The sequence below is a fragment of the Bufo bufo genome, chromosome 1 (assembly GCF_905171765.1).
Source record: "Bufo bufo chromosome 1, aBufBuf1.1, whole genome shotgun sequence".
NCBI lineage: Eukaryota > Metazoa > Chordata > Amphibia > Anura > Bufonidae > Bufo > Bufo bufo.
In genome coordinates this window covers 57894970-57917409 of record NC_053389.1, presented here as the reverse complement: position 1 = coordinate 57917409, position 22440 = coordinate 57894970, and the positions used below count along the sequence as shown (strand labels likewise).

General features: G+C 40.9%; 1 protein-coding gene across 1 annotated transcript in view; it reads left to right on the top strand.

Moving 5' to 3' along the window:
- LOC120988090 (NXPE family member 1-like) overlaps positions 1-15970 on the top strand; it is a 75756-nt gene extending 59786 nt beyond the window's left edge. The window contains exon 4 of the mRNA XM_040415927.1: positions 15435-15970. Within this exon, the coding sequence (XP_040271861.1) occupies positions 15435-15970 (536 nt within the window). The remainder of the gene's footprint in view (positions 1-15434) is intronic.
- The last annotated feature ends 6470 nt before the right edge of the window (positions 15971-22440 follow it).

The window sequence follows — 22440 nt, the reverse complement described above, 5'->3', positions numbered from 1 at the left end:
GTGGAGTGAATGTCTCTTCAGCTCCTGTCTCTGGTGAATAATTATTCTAGCAGCAGGAGCTGGGGGAATTCCCAGACAGGCTGTGTGTGAGGCTGGCTGTGATTGGTGAAAACTCTTGCTGTGTGAGAAGCTGGCTGTGATTGGTCTTGACTTCTGCCCAGCAACAACAGATTAACACTATGCTTTCTGTTGTTTCTGCTGTGTCACTGAGCTTACCTTACATTACAAAATGAATCCTAAAGACATATTATCTTTTTCTGATTCTGTGAACACAAAATATAACAGAGATATATGACATCCAAAACATGATGTCACAGTAAATAACTCTGCTTTTGTCTTTAACATATAAACATAGGAACTGTATTAAGGCTACTAGCAGGTCTAGCTGTATACACATATAAGCTATACTAGCAACCTAGGACAGGTCTTAGCTGGCCAGCTACACTCCCACCAAAATTACCTATAATTCTATGTTCTTAGTGGTAGGACTTGAACATGAATTTGAGGAATTTTCCATCAGGTTCTCACCTCTCAAGTGTCTTTTATCACTCTCAAGTAGAACAACTAACTTCTGTATAGTAAGTTCCAACTTGAGTGGAGTAGTGAGACGTTTTCCTTTTTTGTCAAGTTTTGAGTCTCCTATTTGTAACAACACTCTTCTTACTAGTTTGTCTTCATCCTTTTGAACTTCTAGAACTTTGGCCAATTTCCATTGACTTCAAGGTAAATCTTCTTCTTTCACTAACACTATGTCACCAACTTGGACATTTCTTCTGGGTGTTTGCCATTTACTTCTTAGCATAAGATTGGCTAAGTACAATAGACATTACTTCATAGAATAGGGTCCTAAGTGAAGCATCATCTATTCTTCCGGTGTTCTTTTTCAGCACTGAACCTAACACATTTCTCACAGTTCTGATTTGTCTTTCCCAAACTCCTCCTGTATGGCTTGCATGTGGAGCATTCATATGAAAATCACACTGTTTCTCTAACAAATACTCAGTTACTTTTTCTTTATTGATCTATTTTAGAGCTTTCTTCAATTCATTCTTTGCTCTGACAAAATTAAATCCTTGGTCAGATCTAAGCTCTCTGACGGTACCTCTAATGGCTATGAAACATTTTAAGGCGTTGATGAATGCATCAGTTGACATATCCTCTAACATTTCCAGGTGAATTGCTCTGTAGCTCAGACATGTAAATATTAGTCCATATCTCTTGTACTCCTTGCGGCTCTGTTTGGTGATGAATGGGCCAAAACAATCCATTCCGCTATAAAGAAATGGTGGTGATGGGTTTATCACGATCTGCCGGTAAATCTGCCATTCTTTGTTCTTCTGTAGGTCTACATGTCTTTCTGCAGACTACACATTTACTTATATACTTTGCTATAACTGCTTACTTTCACAATCCAGTAACTACCTTCTCTCAAACAGCTTTGGGTAAAGCTTCTTCCTTGATGCAAGGATATGTTGTGGTAGTGATCAATAATTAATCATGTGAAGGTAGAGTTTTTTGGGTAGAATTGCTGGATGCTTCACTCTGCTAGGTAACAATGCATTTTCCAGTCTCCCTCCCACCTTCACTATACCATCCTGCAGAACAAGATTAAGCTTGTACAATGGGTGGTTGTGTGGAAGCCTTTTAGGTTCTTGACTAAGTCTCTTCAACTCTTCACTGTAGAATCTCTGTTGAATGAGTCTTATGACTCTTCAGCTTTCAGTCTTTTTCTACATTCAATGATTCCTTCTTTCTGATTCCCTTTGCCAAACGTTGAATTCGAGCTACTACGTTTATGACTGTATTCCATTTTGAACATCTGGCTAGTCTTTCAAGTATGTCATCTTGACACTTGGCAGCAGTGCTCAATGTTTGTACAACTTTTACTTCTGTGTAATCTTTACTGTGCGTGATTTCCTTTTCCCAAAGGAACTCTGGGCCTGTGAACCAATTTGAATTATTCAATTCCGTTACATTCAGGCCTCTTGAAGCATGATCTGCTGGGTTATGCTTTGTGTCAATGTGATGCCAATGTTCTGGATTTGTTATTTCCCGAATTTTCTGAACTCTGTTGGCGACAAAGATATGGAATCTTCGAGCTTCGTTGTTTATGTATCCTAGGACAACTTGTGAGTCTGTCCAAAAATATTCTTCATCTATTTTCAATTTAAATTTTTCTCTCAGAAACTTGCTTACTGATGCTGAAACTACAGCTGCTGTCAGTTCAAGTCTTGGTATTGTCTGAATACTGGTAGGTGCAACTCTGGCCTTCCCCATAACCAGGGAACAATGTATCTTTTCTTCTCCTATTACTCTGATGTAGAAGCACTGAACATAACCATAACTACTGGCATCTGAAAAGTGATGAAGTTCTATTTTCTTGTACTTTCCAAAATCATGAGGTACAAAACATCTGGGTATCCGAACTTCTCTGAAGTTTTGCAAGTCTCTTATCCAACTCTCCCACCTTGGCCTCAAATTTTCAGGTATGGGCTCATCCCATCCCAACTTCTGTCTGCATAATTCTTGCAGCATTTCTTTTGCTCTGAGGATTACTGGAGCCAGGAATCCCAATGGATCAAATTTAGAAGCCACTGCGGAAAGAATGGTTTGTCTAGTTGCAACTTTCTTTTCAATAGATACTTCAAAGAAGAACTTGTCATTCTCTACATTCCATCCCAATCAAAGTACGTTCTGAACTGGAAGATGATCATAATTGAGATCTACATTCTTCATTGTTGCTGCACGTTCAGAGTCACTGATGGATTCCAGTACCTCTCTGTTGTTTGAGATGAATTTGTGAAGGCACAGGTTTCCTCTTGTGCTTACCTCTTGGCTTTCTTTCACTAGTTTGATTGCAGATTCTGTAGACTCTAGACTTTTGAGACCATCATCTACATAAAAGTTTTTCTTCAGAAAATTTGCAGCTGATGGGCAATCCTTTTCATTCTGATTGGCCATGTACTTCATGCCATAATTGGTGCAACCTGGAAATGATGCTGCTCCAAACAAGTGTACTTTCATTCTGTATTCTGCTGGGTCTGTATCTGTATATCGGTCCTCCCACCATAGAAACCTCAGGAAGTCTCTATTCTTATTTCTCACATGAAACTGGTGGAACATCTTTTCAACGTCACAAATGTCCGCTATGGGATACTTTCTGAATCTACAGAGTACTCCAGGCAGAGCGTTTGTAAGATCTGGTCCTTTTAGTAGATGATCATTCAATGCAAGACCATTGTACTTTGCTGAGCAATCAAATACTACTCTAATCTTATCTGGTTTCTTTGAGTGGTAAACACCTTGATGTGGGATGTACCACACTTCTCCTTCTGTAGGTTGGTTATTAACTTTCTCTGCATTTCCTTCTTCGAGGATGCCTTCCATGAATTTCAAATAATCCTGCTTGAATTTGGGATCTCTTCCCATCATTTTCTTCCCATCTTTTTCATCAAACTTTTCAATCTTGTTAGGGCAATATTTCTGTTATTTGCTGTGTTGGTTGCAAAGCTAGTTGCTCTTGCACGTCTTATCTCTCTTGCAGGCCTTTCTTCTATGGATTTTAAGACGTAAGATGATGTTACTGGATTACATGCTATCTGTGCTTTCTCATTGACAAACATAAAGAACTCTTTAAAACTTGGGAAGTTCTTACCTAGATCTAACTGTTTAGTCACATAGCAATTCCATCTAGAAGCCACTTCTTCAGGTAGCTTAGTTAGCATCCTGTGGTTTTCTGGATAGTCGTTTAGTACTTCCAGTCTTTGAACATGTGGGATGGCATTGCTGCATGCTTGCAGGAAGTCACCATACTTTTGGAGTCTGAAGTGTTCTTTAGGACCTATTTCAGGCCAGTTATTCAGTTTCTCTCTAAAGGCTCTTTGTACTAAGAAAGGATGACCATATCTTGCATTCAATTTTTCCCTTGCTTGTAGGCTTTTACGTCTTTTCTATAGAAGTTACCTTCAAGAACTTCCTTGGCGTCTCCACCAACATATCTCTGAAGGTAGAATAACTTGTCAACTGTACTGAAGCAATGATGCTCAATGATCATTTCAAAACTTGCCTTCCACTTTATAAACTTCAGTATGTCCCCTGAAAATACAGTAGGTTCCGGAATGGGAAATCTAGCTAGGACTGTTCTCTGTGGTCTTGCTGGGACAATGGTTGTAACATTCTAATCAGCATTGCCGTGGCATCTAGGAATAGAATCATCCAGTTCTATTTTCTCACTTAGTTCTGAATTAGGTGAGTCCTTTTCTTCATCTTTTCTGGTAGAGATAGAGGGTAAATTCACACACTTTTTTCCTAACACTGGATAGGCCTCTCTTTGTTTTTATGAGCAGGGATGGAAGGATAATTACTTATTTCTTCACTACATACTGGAGATTTCCTTCCATTCTCCTGAGCATATAAAGGAAAGTAGGATTCTTTTTCTTCACTTAGTACAGATTTGAACCTATGACTACTCTGACTCATATCCTCCTCATTTACTCTGAGTCTGGCTTCTATGATCTTAACTTTTTTCTGCCTTTCCAGACTTTTCAATTCAGCTTCCATTTGATGGCACTGTGTTTCCATTTCAGCTTCCATTTGATGGCGTTGTGCATCCTTTTTAGCTTGCTTTTCAGTGATCAGTTGACACTGCGACTCGATGGCAGCTTCCATCTCAGTTTCTACTTTCTTGACAGCAAGTTGTTCAGCTAATTCCTTTCTTTTGGCTGAAGTATTTAAGGACTCTGATATGTGGGTGGCACTTCTGCTAGCGAAGGAGGTCACACTTGAGATTGTGGTTCCCCCTAAGGACCTAGCATAGTCTGTCATAAAAAGCTTGTTCATTCTACTTTAACTTCTTAATAGTTTGCTGCAGATGATAGTTCTCTCATGAGCATTACTAAGTCTTTAGTGACCGCAGTACATGTGTTCATGTTCCTTACCATATCCTGGGAAGGTGTCGTAAGTGACCGCAGGTTGAGATATGCTGCCATAAGCTCTGATTCAGATTCTTCTACCGTCTCTACCATATTACTCAAGTTCCTTTTTATACTTTCTTGCTTTAGCTTTCTACGAATGTCTTTAATGTATGATTTCCACTTCTCATACATTCTGGTGAACTTTTTTCCTTTTAATGCTGCTTCTTGCTCCAAATTTTCCAGCATCTTTGGGGTCTATCTATCTTTATTACCACTTTTTTGACAATGTTTTGAGATAATAGTAAGTCCTTTTATTTAATATATTCACTCTACTCAAACTAGGACCCTTAAAATATACCTTTTATTATTTATCGTTAAAACATATATGCCCCGTTTTGGTGGCTGATATTTCACACAAGTGGAGGCCTAAAGCCGGCTACTTGATACTACACGTACAGCAACCACACGATTGTGACGAATATACAGCGGTACACAGAAGAATATAAAATAGATAGATAGAAGGGAAGGTCATACCATATTTAGGTGGGGCGGCTAGTATCCTTCTATGCAGGAAACCTTTCCCTAATGCAATCCTCCTCTAGCCTTTGCCCAGGGACCACCCCTGATGGTGGGGTTTCCCTGTCCTCGTGCCTTCCCTACTTTCCCTATATCACCCTAACAATGAAAGTGAACGGTGAAACAAACAAATTACATATAGCAATGATACTGCCACAACAAAGATAAATGTTGCCCAGAAGTCAGGTAGCAATGAAATACCCCATAACACAATACCCCAACGCTTTTCGCCCACTCAGGGGCTCCTCAGGGGGTCCAGATAAATTCTAATAATAGCACTGAATACAGTGTCTACTGGGATATATTCACCATAAGGTACATTCTATTATTATAATTGTCGTCCTGAAAAATGCTGCGGACATCACAAATAATGAGACAGACCTTATATGCTGGGAACTGGAAACATCACTAGCTCCTATTAGATGACGGAGATGCTACCTGTAATCCAAAGAAAAATATAAGTTCCAGATGGAAAAAAGCCCTTCACTGAAAGGACATAATGTTGGCTTCTACATACAAGGATACTCAGGCAGCAACTTACTAGTAAATCCCCGTTCCTGTCACGACTGCCTCCTCCCAGGGACTCGATGTGGCAGTGGCATGAACTGGGAAGATTCGCTCTTTAAAAATCCGCGCTCTGCGGACCTTTCCGGTCTGTGGAACGCACGCCACGACCTTACTTCCGGTGCTTTGGAACGCACGCGTCACTTCCGGTTACACGGACCGCTCGTGTGTCAGCATCCAGTGATTTCTCTTTAGATGGGTAAGGACGCTGGCACTCCCAGAAGCCGCATGGCAGTCAAAATTAACCCCTTACATGCCTCTTCTATATAGGAGGTAGTGGGGGCAATACAGTGCAGTACTATACCCTAAAAAAGGGGGGAAGAAAATTCTGGCACCTCTATATATAGGTCCAGAATGAAAATTATGTTACATCGGTGACCCAGGTAGCGTCACCCTGTATTTATATTCGAGTGCTTCCCGCACTCATGACCACTTTTGAGGTGTCAATAGGGATCAAACAGAAACAAAAAGAGGTCTCTCTCTCTCCAGGGAGATCTTTGTGTCAAAAAATTACAGTTCTATCCACAATTACAATGCTATCTGTATCAATGAGACCCATCAGACAAAGTCCTATCTTGTTGTTGTTTTTTTTATTATTTTTCAAAAACTCGGTTTAGGATGTTGTCTCATCCTACTCAATGAAACATGTAAAAGACAGTCTCTCATTCAGGCCTACAGGGGATTGTGATTTACATCTATAAATCCATTCTACCTCCTTCTGGAGGATCTTTTTATTCCAGTCTATTTTCCTAGGGGACATAGGGACCCATTCCAGGGCAGAGAATTTAAGAGCCTTTACATTCCCTTCATGAAACTCGTTTACATGGTCGGCGACTGGTGTGATATTTCTCTTCACTATATTGTTTAAGTGTTCACAGATTCTTTTCCTAAGTTCCCTGTAAGTCTTCCCTATATAGTCTCTGGGACAGGGACATTGACAGATATAGATCACCCCTTTTGTTCTACAATTAATGAAATCTCGTATAGCAAAGATCCTACCACTCGCCGAGCATGTAACCGTCTTAGATACAGATATGGAAGAGCACGCTTTGCATGCCCCACATCTAAACACACCTGTAGGTCTGCGATCCAACCAAGTACCTGGTGATGTCGGAGGTACATAATGGCTACGCACCAGCCTGTCTCTAAGACTTCTGCCTTTGCGATATGTAACGCTCGGGTACGGCATGATGTTATTAGTCACCTCTGGGTCCATTCTAAGGATGGGCCAGTACTTTTCTAGTATTTATTTTACCTCTTTATTGGCAGTGTCATATATAGAGATAAGTCGGTTCTGTGCTTCTCCATTTTTTTTCCTGTTGTTTTGGAGTGAGCAAGGTCTCTCTATTTGTGCCTAGGGCATACTGAAAGGCCTTCCTCAGGGTTGCCTTTGGATATCCCCTGTCTCGTAGTCTATTATACAGTTTCTTTGATTCAAGATGGAAATCCTCTAGAGAGGAGCAGTTTCTGCACAGGCACTGCCCTCTTGGGATGCCTCTCTTTAATGAGGGCGGATGATGGCTCTCCCATCACAGAATCGCATTTGTTGCTGTGGATTTCCTAAACACATTACTAGTCAATCTTTCCCCCTGCTTGTAGACTTAGTACTTTTTAGGCTAAGCTTAGTAAAAGGACCCTCTCCAGGGTTCCTAGAGCCCTCTTCCCATAGTTCCATAAGGAGTCCTAGATCAGCCCGATCGCTGTCCTGTATTCCCAGTCTCTCATAGGACTGCCTATTGGAACTCTCAAAAAACTTTCTCAATTAAAATTTTCTGCAGAAAAGGTCTAAATCCTTTACCCAGGTAAATACCTTAAAGTTCGTCGTGGGGACAAAGGATAGGCCCTTCTGCAGAACCGAGATCTCAGCTTCATTTAGTACCCGTGGAGAAAGATGAATTATTTGTAGGGCATCACTCATTTGGTCCTGCCTCTGGCCCTGTCCCAAAAAAGAGGACGAAGCAGTAGATGAGGGTACAGAAGAAGGAGGTGTGGGATGTAGACAGGCAATGGTAGAATACGGCGCTGTTTGGGGTGCGCCCTGGAAATTTCCACCTTGTGGGTGTCCCCATCTCCTCCTTCTGTTTCCCTGCTTTCTAGGGTATAGTACTGCACTGTATTGCCCCCACTACCTCCTATATAGAAGAGGCATGTAAGGGGTTAATTTTGGCTGCCGTGCGGCTTCCGGGAGTGCCAGCGTCCTTACCCATCTATAGAGAAATCACTGGATGCTGACACATGAGCGGTCCGTGTAACCGGAAGTGACGCGTACGTTCCAACGCATCGGAAGAGAGGTCGCGGCATGCGTTCCACGGACCGGAAAGGTCCGCAGAGCACGGATTTTTAAAGAGCGAATCTTCCCAATTCATGCCACTGCCACATCGAGTCCCTGGGAGGAGGCAGTCGTGACAGGAACGGGGATTTACTAGTAAGTTGCTGCCTGAGTATCCTTGTATGTAGAAGCCAACATTATGTCCTTTCAGTGAAGGGCTTTTTTCCATCTGGGACTTATATTTTTCTTTGGATTACAGGTAGCATCTCCGTCATCTAATAGGAGCTAGTGATGTTTCCAGTTCCCAGCATATAAGGTCTGTCTCATTATTTGTGATGTCCGCAGCATTTTTCAGGACGACAATTATAATAATAGAATGTACCTTATGGTGAATATATCCCAGTAGACACTGTATTCAGTGCTATTATTGGAATTTATCTAGACCCCCTGAGGAGTCCCTGAGTGTTTGTTTCACCGTTCACTTTCACTGTTAGGGTGATATAGGGAAAGTAGGGAAGGCACGAGGACAGGGAAACCCCACCATCAGGTGTGGTCCCTAGGCAAAGGCTAGAGGAGGATTGCATTAGGGAAAGGCTCCCTGCATAGAAGGATACTATCCGCCCCACCTAAATATGGTAGGACCTTCCCTTCTATCTATCTATTTTATATTTTTCTGTGCACCGCTGTATATTCGTCACAATCGTGGTGGTTGCTGTACGTGTAGTATCACGGGGCATATATGTTTTAACGATAAATAGTAAAAGGTATATTTTAAGGGTCCTAGTTTGAGTAGAGTGAGTCTATCTATCTTTGTATCCTCTAACAGTGGCATTGTAATACTGGGCTCAGACGTTTTACTTTAAATGCAGTACTGACAATCAATACGAATAATAAGATGCCTTTCACTTTAAATGCAATATTGACAAATGCAGAAATAAACGACTTTCACTTTAAATGTAACAGAGATAAATGCAGGCAATAAATAACTTTCACTTTAAATGCAATAGAGTCCGTGTAATACAAACTGTCCTTTGTTTTACTTTAAAGTCTTTATCTGAACACAAAAAAGTCTCTTTATGCCAAAGCCTATATGCAATGAAAAGTAATAAAAGAAAAGCTCTGACCTTATTCTGAAGAGCAGGATACTGCGATCTGAAGGTTGCTGGAACAAATTTCTGTCTTAAAGGAGACTTGTCTTTTCTTGATGTGATGCGATGTTCTGCGCTGACTTGCGATGCTCTGCGCTGAGTTGCGATGCTTTGTGATGACTTGCGATGCGCTAGCTTGGATACGCTGCTGCAGGATTTGGGCCTAGTGGCGGGAAACTAGCTGGCTGCAGTACGTGGCCTCTTTGTGGATACTGGGCACTCTAGCTCTGGACTTTGGCCTCCCACCATGCGTCTCTTTCTCTCTCTAGGAATCGCAGGAGGGTTGGCGCTCTTTCTCTGACTATCTTGCCTTTGCCGTTCTGCTACTTTAAGAGTCGGCTGCAGTTTGACTATTGCACACGTTCTATGGCCTCTATGATAGCTCTGCTGAGGTGTCTTTGCTTGCTCACTCAGGGAACAGTTGCTGCGTGGCGGTATATGCTGGCACTCCGCTGGTCTAATGCGCTCTTTTCTGTGCAAGTTGAGGAGCGCTATCAATTTGCCCTCTGAGGGTTATAGTTCCACTGTGGCAGGCACAGCACTATGAAGTGCCTTTTGCGCTGTGGCATTAGAAGAATTTTGATATCTCTGACTTTTAGTCTAACCAGACTGTCTATTACTTTGTAATTCCTCTAGCGCCGTTCTATGGAAACAGTAGGTTTAAAGAGCACACAAAATGCTTCAAATAACTTCTTTATTAACTTCAACTTTTCTTCATATATAACACTGCCACCTCCGCAGCAGATAGTCCATGTACAAAACATGTGTTGAAAAGATATCACAAAATGGCGGTATGCATAAGATGGTGGTTCAAATGTTCAATATTGTCATTCAACATAAAATGGTGGATATATTTCTCTCTTAAGTATTTGTACTCTCACTTTAAGTTATTTAAGCACTTTATGATCTCTTTATGAGAGGTATATCTGAGGTCTAACAGTTCTACTGGCTAAACTGGGTTTGCAGTTTGCAGTAACTATTTGCAGATTGGTTGAGTATGATCTGGTATGGTTGTATGCAATTTGGATTGCAATATGGAATTTTAATTTGGATTGTGAACTTTGTAGTTTGCAATTGTATGGTGGCAACTGAATTTGCAATTGGTGGAACTGTAAGTAAACACATATATATCTAATTCAGTATACAGTTCTAAACACAATACTAACAATATGAACATTATATAACTGTTTTAAATACCTATATTGGCCTCTTGTTCCCATAAAACTCAGCTCTCAGTGGAGTGAATGTCTCTTCAGCTCCTGTCTCTGGTGAATAATTATTCTAGCAGCAGGAGCTGGGGGAATTCCCAGACAGGCTGTGTGTGAGGCTGGCTGTGATTGGTGAAAACTCTTGCTGTGTGAGAAGCTGGCTGTGATTGGTCTTGACTTCTGCCCAGCAACAACAGATTAACACTATGCTTTCTGTTGTTTCTGCTGTGTCACTGAGCTTACCTTACATTACAAAATGAATCCTAAAGACATATTATCTTTTTCTGATTCTGTGAACACAAAATATAACAGAGATATATGACATCCAAAACATGATGTCACAGTAAATAACTCTGCTTTTGTCTTTAACATATAAACATAGGAACTGTATTAAGGCTGCTAGCAGGTCTAGCTGTATACACATATAAGCTATACTAGCAACCTAGGACAGGTCTTAGCTGGCCAGCTACACTCCCACCAAAATTACCTATAATTCTATGTTCTTAGTGGTAGGACTTGAACATGAATTTGAGGAATTTTCCATCAGGTTCTCACCTCTCAAGTGTCTTTTATCACTCTCAAGTAGAACAACTAACTTCTGTATAGTAAGTTCCAACTTGAGTGGAGTAGTGAGACGTTTTCCTTTTTTGTCAAGTTTTGAGTCTCCTATTTGTAACAACACTCTTCTTACTAGTTTGTCTTCATCCTTTTGAACTTCTAGAACTTTGGCCAATTTCCATTGACTTCAAGGTAAATCTTCTTCTTTCACTAACACTATGTCACCAACTTGGACATTTCTTCTGTGTGTTTGCCATTTACTTCTTAGCATAAGATTGTGAACTTTGTAATTTGCAATTGTATGGTGGCAACTGAATTTGCAATTTGTGGAACTGTAAGTAAACACATATACACTCACCTAAAGAATTATTAGGAACACCATACTAATACGGTGTTGGACCCCCTTTTGCCTTCAGAACTGCCTTAATTCTACGTGGCATTGATTCAACAAGGTGCTGATAGCATTCTTTAGAAATGTTGGCCCATATTGATAGGATAGCATCTTGCAGTTGATGGAGATTTGAGGGATGCACATCCAGGGCACGAAGCTCCCGTTCCACCACATCCCAAAGATGCTCTATTGGGTTGAGATCTGGTGACTGTGGGGGCCATTTTAGTACAGTGAACTCATTGTCATGTTCAAGAAACCAATTTGAAATGATTCGAGCTTTGTGACATGGTGCATTATCCTGCTGGAAGTAGCAATCAGGGGATGGATACATGTTCTCATTCTGTTTACGCCAAATTCGGACTCTACCATTTGAATGTCTCAACAGAAATCGAGACTCATCAGACCAGGCAACATTTTTCCAGTCTTCAACAGTCCAATTTTGGTGAGCTCGTGCAAATTGTAGCCTCTTTTTCCTATTTGTAGCGGAGATGAGTGGTACCCGGTGGGGTCTTCTGCTGTTGTAGCCCATCCACCTCAAGGTTGTGCGTGTTGTGGCTTCACAAATGCTTTGCTGCATACCTCGGTTGTAAGTGGTTATTTCAGTCAACGTTGCTCTTCTATCAGCTTGAATCAGTCGGCCCATTCTCCTCTGACCTCTAGCTTCCACAAGGCATTTTGCCCACAGGACTGCCGCATACTGGATGTTTTTCCCTTTTCACACCATTCTTTGTAAACCCTAGAAATGGTTGTGCGTGAAAATCCCAGTAACTGAGCAGATTGTGAAATACTCAGACCGGCCCATCTGGCACCAACAACCATGCCACGCTCAAAATTGCTTAAATCACCTTTCTTTCCCATTCTGACATTCAGTTTGGAGTTCAGGAGATTGTCTTGACCATGACCACCCCCCTAAATGCATTGAAGCAACTGCCGTGTGATTGGTTGACTAGATAATTGCATTAATGAGAAATTGAACAGGTGTTCCTAATAATTCTTTAGGTGAGTGTAGGGTGTTATTATTACTGGTGGCACTCTAGGGGACAATATAACTGCTGTGGACACTATAGAAACATTTGGGGTAATTTATCAAACTGGTGTAAAGTAGAACTGGCTTAGTTGTCTATAGCAGCCAATCAGATTCCACCTTTCATATTTGGTGAAAACACTGATGCCGGCATATTAACCCCTTGTATGCGGCGGTCAAAGCTGACCGCGGCATGCAGAAGGTTTGCGGAGGTTACGGGTTCCCTCCGCATCTCCACTGGGTCCCCGCGCTGCAGTGGCGGGGACCCGATGGCATAGAAGGCAAGTCCGATGCCTTCCATAGTTGGACAAAAATAAAATTGTAAAAAAAAAAAAAAAAAAAAGAAAGCCATACACATCCGTAATGACTGGTTCTATAAAAATCTCACATGATCCACCCCCTCACCTGAACTCCGTAATTTTTTTTTTATAAAAACGGTGCTAAAACAATCATTTTTTTGTCACCTTACATCGCAAAAAGTGAAACACCAAGCGATCAAAAAGGCATATGCCCCCCAAAATAGTACCTATCAAACAGTCTCCTCATCCCGCAAGAAATGAGCCCCTACATAAAACAATCGGGCAAAAAATAAAAAAAACTATGGCTCTCAGAATATGGAGACAATAAAACATGATTTTTTTTTGTTTCAAAAATGCTTTTATTGTGTTAAAAGTGAAAAAAATAAAATAATAAAAGTAGACATATTAGGTATCGCCATGTCCGTAACAACCAGATATATTAAAATATCACATGATCTAACCACTCAGGTGAACACCGTAAAAAGAATAAAATAAGTGTCAAAAAAAGCTATTTTTTGTCACCTTACATCACAAAAAGTGTAATACTAAGCGATCAAAAAGTCATACGCACCCCAAGATAGTACCAATCAAACCGTCATCTCATCCTGCAAAAAATGAGACCCTACCTAAGACAATCGCCCAAAAAAAAATAATATATGGCTCTCAGAATATGGAGGCACTAAAACATGATTTTTTTTTGTTTAAAAAATGCTGTTATTGTGTAAAACTTAAATAAATAAAAAAGTATACATATTGGATATTGCCACGTCCGTAACAACCTGCTCTATAAAAATAGCACATGATCTAACCTGTCAGATGAACACTGTAAAAACCCAAAAAAATAAAAACTGTGCCAAAACAGCTATTTTTTGTTATCTTACCTGACAAAAGGTGTAATATACAGCAACCAAAAATCATATGTACCCTAAAATAGTACCAACAAAACTGGCACCTTATACCGTAGTTACCAAAATCGGGACACTTTTTTGGAGTTTCTACTCTAGGGGTACATCAGGGGGTCTTCAAATTTGACCTGGCAATGTAAAATGATCCCAGTGAAATCTGCCCTCCAAAAACCACATGGCGTTCCTTTCCTTCTGCTCCCTGCCATGTGCTTGTAAAGCAGTTTACTATCACAAATGGGGTGTTTCTGTAATCTACAGAATCAGGGTAATAAATATTGAGTTTTGTTTGGCTGTTAACCCTTGCGTTGTTAGCTGATTTTTTTTTTTTATTAAAATGGAAAATCTGCCAAAAAAGTAAAATTCTGAAATTTCATCTACATTTTCCTTTTATTCTTGTGGGACCCCTAAAGGGTTAACAAAGTTTGCAAAATCAGTTTGAATACCTTGAGGGGTGTCGTTTCTAAAACTGGGCCATTTATGGGTGGTTTCTATTATGTAAGTCCCACAAAGTGACTTCAGTCCTGAACTGGTCCTTAAAAATTGTGTTTTGGAAATTTTCTTAAAATGTTTTCCCAAAAAAAGAAAATGTCATTTACTAAATGATCCAAACATGAAGTAGGCATATGGGAAATGTAAACTAATAACTATTTTAGGAGGTATCACTATCTGTTTTAAAAGCAGAGAAATTGAAATTCTGAAAATTCTGAGAATTTTTTCCAAATTTTTGGTAAATTTAGTATTTTTTTATAAATAAAAATAAAATATTTTGACTCAAATTTACCACTGTCATTCAGTACAATATGTGACAAGAACACAGTCTCAGAATGGCTTGGATAAGTAAAAGCGTTTTAAAATTATCACCACATAAAGTGACACTGGTCAGATTAGCAAAAAATGGCCTGGTCCTTAGGGTGAAAAATGGCAGGGTCCTGAAATGGTTAAACAATTGCTATAAATACAAACATTATAAATATTACATAAGTAACATAGCATCTTCATAACATTGTAAACCATATATTACTAAACGCCTTCTACATCTACTAGACTTCTACTTTACCGTTAGCATATTCTGCCTGACCCAAGGGTACTTTAAATTGGCGATCTAAAACCTCTTCCTGGGGATCCTGCCAGCAGGAAAAACAGTCAAGCTGGTTAACCACCCCAGGCCCAGCTACCACCCCAACAATAGGGGAGATTGGATGTTGCCCCATAATTGCCCTATTTTCTCCTGCCCATGCTGCTGTGAAATAGAATTGATTTCCAAATGTAGTACATTTGCTTTCCATTTATGCATTGTGTGCTTCTAGGGGAAGATGGCAAACATTTTCTTGCTCTTGCTCCACGGCAGAAAGGTCCTCACCCAGCTTATCCCCCCCCCTATAAGCCCTGCTCCTGACTCCTCATTTTCCATGTGCACAAACAGGGTTCTTTATCCCCTTCCTATACCATTACTCTTCATTCTCCCCTTCTCATGTGCCCCCTACGTTACCTTGCAGGCCACTCAGGGGCTTACTGTATTTTCTATTGTATTAAAGTTGGAAGCCAATAAATTAACATCCATCTATCTATTTTCATACAGCGCTCAAACGATTCCGTCTTTATGACGATAATTGGTCACGCCAACTTTTAAACTTGGACTTAGAGCGAAACATGAAAATGTCTTGGAAGAGGCACACCTTTCCTTTTATCAGCAGCTCGTATCAATCATGGAAAGAGGAGCGCACCATTGCTCGTGAAATCGACTTAATAAGAGGTGATAAGAGAACTGTGATCGTACTGAACATTGGAGTGCACTTCAGAGCCTACCCCGTCTATTACTTCATTAAGAGACTCTATAATATACGGCGGGCTATAGAGCGTCTGTTCCTTAGAAGCCCGGAAACCAAAGTGATAATTAAGACCGAGAACACAAGCCCCATGAAGGAAGATTTTGAAACAATGAGTGATTTTCATGCTTCTATACAATATTTAATAATGGAAATAGTCTTCAAAGACCTCAATGTCAGCTTTGTTAATGGCTGGGACATGACCAACGCATTTGATACCAATGATATTCATCCTCCAGAAATGGTTATTGGGAACGAGGTTAAAATGTTGATGACATATATCTGTTAAATAAATGTGCACAATGAACGTGGAAGGGTTTGTATGTGGGAGGGATGTACATTTCATACTTCCATTGGTGAGTACGTATCTCACTTCTTAAAGACTTGAAACTATATGCCAAAACCTTAGCTTAAAGGGGTTGTCCGGGTTCAGAGCTGAACCCGGACAAACCTCTATTTTCACCCAGGCATCCCCCCTGACTGATGCTCTCCTTAACACTGCGCTAAATCGCAATGGCAAAGGCTCTTTTCTTTACAATAACACACTGCCGGGCGGAGGCTTCCACCGGCAGTGTGTTCGGTGACGTCACCGGCTCTGATGGGCGGGCTTTAGTGCTGCCCTAGCCGTTTTACTGGCTAGAGCAGCACTAAAGCCCGCCCATCAGTGCCGATGACATCACCGGGCTCCCTGAGCAGCCGAAAGAAGAGGCTTCAGCGCTCCCGCAAGGGACCCGGTATGTCACCGAGTCTAAGAAAACTTCACTTCCAACGAAGAATTTCCTATAAGAAAACTGGGCTTCAGAAACATGTGGAAAAGGTAGGACATGGATGTATGTTATATGTATGTCTGTCTTGTACTAATGGAACAAAGTCCTCAATCCCGGACAACCCCTTTAAAGGTTAACAGAAATACTCCCTACACTAAATAATTAAGTAGGCTTTCCTAAAGGCCACCAGATGGCACCAGACGTTCTAGACTCCTGATTGAAATTATGGAGAAGGCCATCTCTGCTCCTCCTTTGACAGGATCCATAAGGAGTACACCTTTGGGGTGCTAGAAGAATCTGGATTTTCAGGATACAAATAGAAACTTGTTTTTCTTGGTATTCATGGCTAATCCGTTACATTTATTAACCAAAATTCACAATGTACTGAAATTATATATCTTACTACAAAATAAATTGGTCTAAAAGTGACTTTTATAAACATCTTTTTTACACTAATTGCTCTCTAGCCATCTCCATACTGGAAGAGTTCTGTCATTGACCAAAAAATATAATGCACCTGTTCTGCGCAATCTCTCCCCAGACCAGTGTGTGTCGCTCCACAGCTAAGGTAGGATTGAGATGCTCACCACAAGGCCTCAATACTTGAACCCGACCATTGTGGGGTCTGAAAAAGAACCTGGATTTGTCACTAAAGATGATAACAGTTCCAGTCCATAGAAGTCCAGATTTCTTGTTCACAACACCACTGCAAACTAAAGCGACGGTGGCTGTTTGTCAATGGGAGGACACTTAGTAGGTGCTGTAAAACGAAATTTCCTTCTGCTAAGTACCTGGAAATGCAAAGGTAGATACGGCACAGGACTCAGTCCTAGCTCCGCTGCTACGGGACACAATCCAAGAAACGCTGCTGGGAGTTTTCTATACTAAGCGCCTGAAAATGGTCCAGGCAAAGACAGGGGTGTTTAATGAAGGTGCCACCTGTGTCTGGATAGTGGACAATGAAACAGTGAGAGCTGTTTGTGCTTGTCGCTAGATCAAAATATCCTCTCTACTGGTGATCCTTCTCGGCCGTCTGGAGCCTGTTCGACATGTGTGAATGCCCTCATATAACCACTGCTCCCGACACCTCCTAACAGCTAGGTCAAAATAGTCTAGATGGTGGGCAATTCATTCATAGACCATCCTGCTTCGCTATGTCCAATGAGGCAACCCCTCTCAACGTGTCAACTGAGCAAAATGTCTTTGAGTGTGTCGTATAGGCATACAGTATCTAGCAGTCAATGATCTCTCACCAAGAGGTACACTACTCAAAAGTAGCCTCTGAGGGCCTTTTTATAGGGGAACGGGGGAAGCACTTTAACACTCTCTCATGGCAAGATGCAGTGACTAATCAGACAACACCTGTAATCATAACCACACCTGTGTAGTCATTACATATCATATCTGCATGCCGAGGTTTGTAGCTATCCAACTGTTCTGTCTGGGTGTGTCAGTGAGTGTATTTCTGGACAACCAAGTGAAACACTTGAAGACAATTAGATCATAACCTTGAATTCACAACCTTATGTAAGAAAAATAGGTAAGATATTTATACCAACACTACACTCCTGTCTGCCCTCAAATGGTCCAAGAAGCCACTCACTGCGCCAACTATTTGGATGCTTACCTTCAACTTCTTAAAGGGTGGAATTTTATGCCGCACAAATGATCAAAAATGTATAGTTCACTAATGTGCTAGAGAGGCTATAGATCATTCAGGACCCTCAAACATAGCTGCTAAATATAATAAGTGAAACCTTAGAAATAGTGTTGAGCGAACCCGACCTGTAAAAGTTTGGGTTCCAGTTCGGTGTTCGGGCATTTAATAAAGCTTTTGAAAGACTGCAGGGCAGCCAATCAACAAGCTTTAAGCTGTGGGCACTTAGAAGCCATCACAGCCATGCCTAGTAATGGCATGGCTGTGATTGGCTGGTGCATCATGTGACCCAGCCTCTATACAAGCTGGATCACGTGTAGCACCGCCCATCAGCTCTGAGTAGTGCAGGGACAGGAAGCAGGCAGCTGAAGCGAGGTAGAGTTTCAGGAATCTGGCTATTTGTTTTGTGGGTGACCTATATTGATTTTTTGTGGGTGCAATACACCAGCTTTGTACCCCTGACACAAAAATAAAATAGTTAATCCGTCTGTTAGTTCGATAGGTGACATATACCAATTTTTTGTGTGAGGTACACCTGCACTTTATACGTGACAGGTAAATTAATATAGTTAATCTGACTGTTAGTTTGGCCGGTGACATATAGATGTGTCATCGCTACCGCTCCCTTATTTCGCAATTCGTTACTAACTAAACGTGATTTTTTTCTCCTCCAGTCTATCAATACACACCAATTCCAGTAGATGGCGGTGTTGAGTTAAAGTTAATATCGCTATCCCACTCCTGATACAGCCCGTAGTCATCCCGACACTATACAGGAGCCGGGCGATGGCACCTCAACATTAAATCATAAAAAAAAAAATGGTCCTGTACCCCACTGCACCCGACTGTACTGTCCTGCACCCCTGTCCTGTAAAAAATATGTTCAGTACATATAAGAATATGTTAAAATTACACAGGCAGTAAAATAACCCAGCTATAGCGCTTATTAATATCATACTGGTGCAATCCAAACCAAGTATGATATTATTAAGCTATCTATCAATTTATCGATCTAAAAGTAAAACTTTTTGGTGTGCACACCTTCTGCTGGTCTTGCATCTAAGTTTATTTAACAAATAGCACTGTGAGATAACATACTCCTAATGATTAAAAATTTTAAAATAAAATTTAAAAATAAGCATAGAAAGATAGCCTAATCGCCTAATTAAATAAAAAAATACATACAGTACAAATATATCTTACTGTATATGGTGTTACTTTACACCCTACCCCCCACTCTCAGTATGGCTACATTAGGATCTAAGGCCCCTTTCACACGGGCGAGGAGGGGCTGGAGGGGTTAAAAATAGGGCTGGAGGGGTTAAAAATAAATAAAAAATAATAAACTACTGTACAATGGACTAACTGTACATTCATATATTTATGTATCGATCACAATTATGATTCAGTACATCGAGAATATTAGACTATATATTTGCATATGCAGTTCTATAATATATCTGTATACACCGCTCCATTATGTCTTTACATCTGTGATACAAGTGGATTAGATTTGGATAACACCTGGTGATACATTGTACCAGATTTTTGGCGGTCTACTGCATACAGATATATAATAGAGCGGTGTGTACAGATATATAATGAAGTGTTGTATACAGATATGTAATGGAGCAGTGTACAGTATACAGATATATAATGTAGTGGATACAGAGTGTATTTATTAGCTATGTTCCTATAGTGGCTGAATGTTAATACAGTATCGAAAAACAACATGTACAGTATGGATACATTTGTATTTAGCAAAGCCTTTTGATATTTCCTCCTTGACGGCACCCCTCACCGCCCCCCCCCCCCCCCCCCCCCATCCTTCTGCCAGGACAATTCCCACACCTATTCTTGCTATTCTCAATGTTGGATCTCTTTCTCCACAATTGCGCAATGGAAACCTAATATGAATTATGATGTTAACACTGACACCATTAAAACAAATAATATTGTTACATGAAAAACAAAAATAAATAAATCAATACAGCTGCAGCGCTGGGTAAGTTTTAAAATACACCAAAAAGTTTACAGGCAAAAATAGACCAATATATACAGCGTTGCTGCTATATTGATTTATTATATATAAATATATTTTATATATTTATATTATATATAAATTTACATATAGTATAATTAGTGTAATATTGTATAATAATTTTTAATACAGAGGAAATCTATCTTTCTATCTATCTATATCTATATATGTCCATTATACTGTACAATACACTATATCTAAATCACCATACCTCATATGGATCATGGAATAAATAATTATACAATATTACACTAATTATACTATATATAAATTTATATATAATATAAATACTGTATTAACATTCAGCCACTATAGGAACATAGCTAATAAATACACTCTGTATCCCCTACTTCAGAGAAAAACAAAAAATAAATAAAAATAAATATGGAAAACTGCATCAAGATACAAAACAATATACACTTAAAGGATAAAAAAAAAACTGATGAATGTAATAATATTGATTGTGTATCTGACATACTTGAAGCAAACTATCTTATTACTTGAAATTGGGACATTCTCTAATAACTTTCTTATCCCCTAAACCAGCGGTGGGGAACCATTTTGCTGCCAAGGGCCATTTGGATATTTGTAACATCATTCGGGGGCCATACAAAATTCTCAATAAAATTTTTTTACTGCTGTATTTGGTCAAACATATAATTGACTTAGGGATAAGTTACAGAAATTGCACTTCAATTAAAATAATCTAGAGGGCTGTATTTTTGCAGCACAAAATAGCGCCTGCACTATATATATACAGTATATTACATACAATACAGGCGCCATATTGACCACACATAGCAGTCTAATTTTTAAGTTCAGAATGTTACTTATTTGACATTAATGGCAGGAAGCTAAACCCAGGGGGTCCAGAGAGGGGTTCACCCAGCTTTCACTCTCCCTGCCTCTTTCTTCGCAACTGTCCCTGCCTTTGTCCCTTTCTCAGCAAAATATCTGCCCCCACCTCCATCAGCCTGAAATCAGCCTCCTATCAGACCCCCCAGGCCTACATCAGCCTCAGATCAGACTCCCATCAGACCTCTAAGCCTCAGATTAGACCCCAATCAGACCCTTCCTAGCTTCAGATCAGACTCCCATCAGACCCCCAGCCTCAGACCAGACCCGGATCAGACGCCCAGCCTCAGATCAGCCCCCATCAGACCCCCCAGGGTCAGATCAGCCCCTATAAGACCCCCCAGCCTCAGATCAGACCTTCATAATACCCTCCCTAGCCTCAGATCAGCCCCCATCAGACCCTCCCCAGCCTCAGATCAGCCCCCATCAGCCCCCCTAGTCTCAGATCAGACCCCTATCAAACCCCAGCCTCAGATCAGACACCCCCAGCCTCAGATCAGACACTCCCAAGCCTCAGATCAGACCCCCATCAGACCCTCCCCACCCTCCTTTAGCCTCAGATCAGCCCCAATCAGACATCAGATCAGATACTGTATTTAAGATAAACAAATAAACTTACCTCTCCAGCTCCGTACGGCGCTGCCTCTTGGCAGATTCACTTACCCTCCCTGTTCTTCTTCCTGCCGCACTATATTGTCACCTCACACCGCACAGCGTCAGGTCATAGTGCACGTCTACGTGCACTGCGTCCTGACGCTGGATGTGTCAGGACACAGTGTGGGGCTGAAAGAAGACCAGGGAAGGTGAGGACAGCCAGTGCAGTGCTTTTCTCACCTTCCTGTGCCTCCCGTATGCTAATGACCGCTTCCATAATGGAAGGGGTCATAAGCATTTTCACATTATGTTCTGGCAGGGGGCCGGGGGCCACATGAAATGATACCGCGGGCCGCATACGGCCCTCGGGCCGGAGGTTCCCCACCCCTGCCCTAAACACTGAAGGTATTTAGATGCAAATCGCGATTCATATGCTAATTCCGCCCTTCATTAAGGTTGCAAGTACATACAAAAGGATCGATTAATGATGTACATTGCAGTATTATACCTTAGTATCGCTGACTACACTGCCTGCGCCTGACTCTGGTGAACAGCTAGCGGGGTTAAAAATAGGGCTGGAGGGGTTAAAAATTAATAAAAAATAATTTAACCCACCTTAATCCACTTGTTCGCGCAGCCCGTCTTCTCTTCTGTCTTCTTCTGTGCTGTGCACAGGAAAAGGACCTTTGATGACGTCACTGCGCTCATCACATGATCTGTTACCATGGTGATGGATCATGTGACGGACCATCACCACAGGTCCTTTTCCTGTGCACAGCACAGAAGAAGACAGAAGAGAAGACGGGCTGCGCGAACAAGTGGATTAAGGTGAGTTAAATTTATTT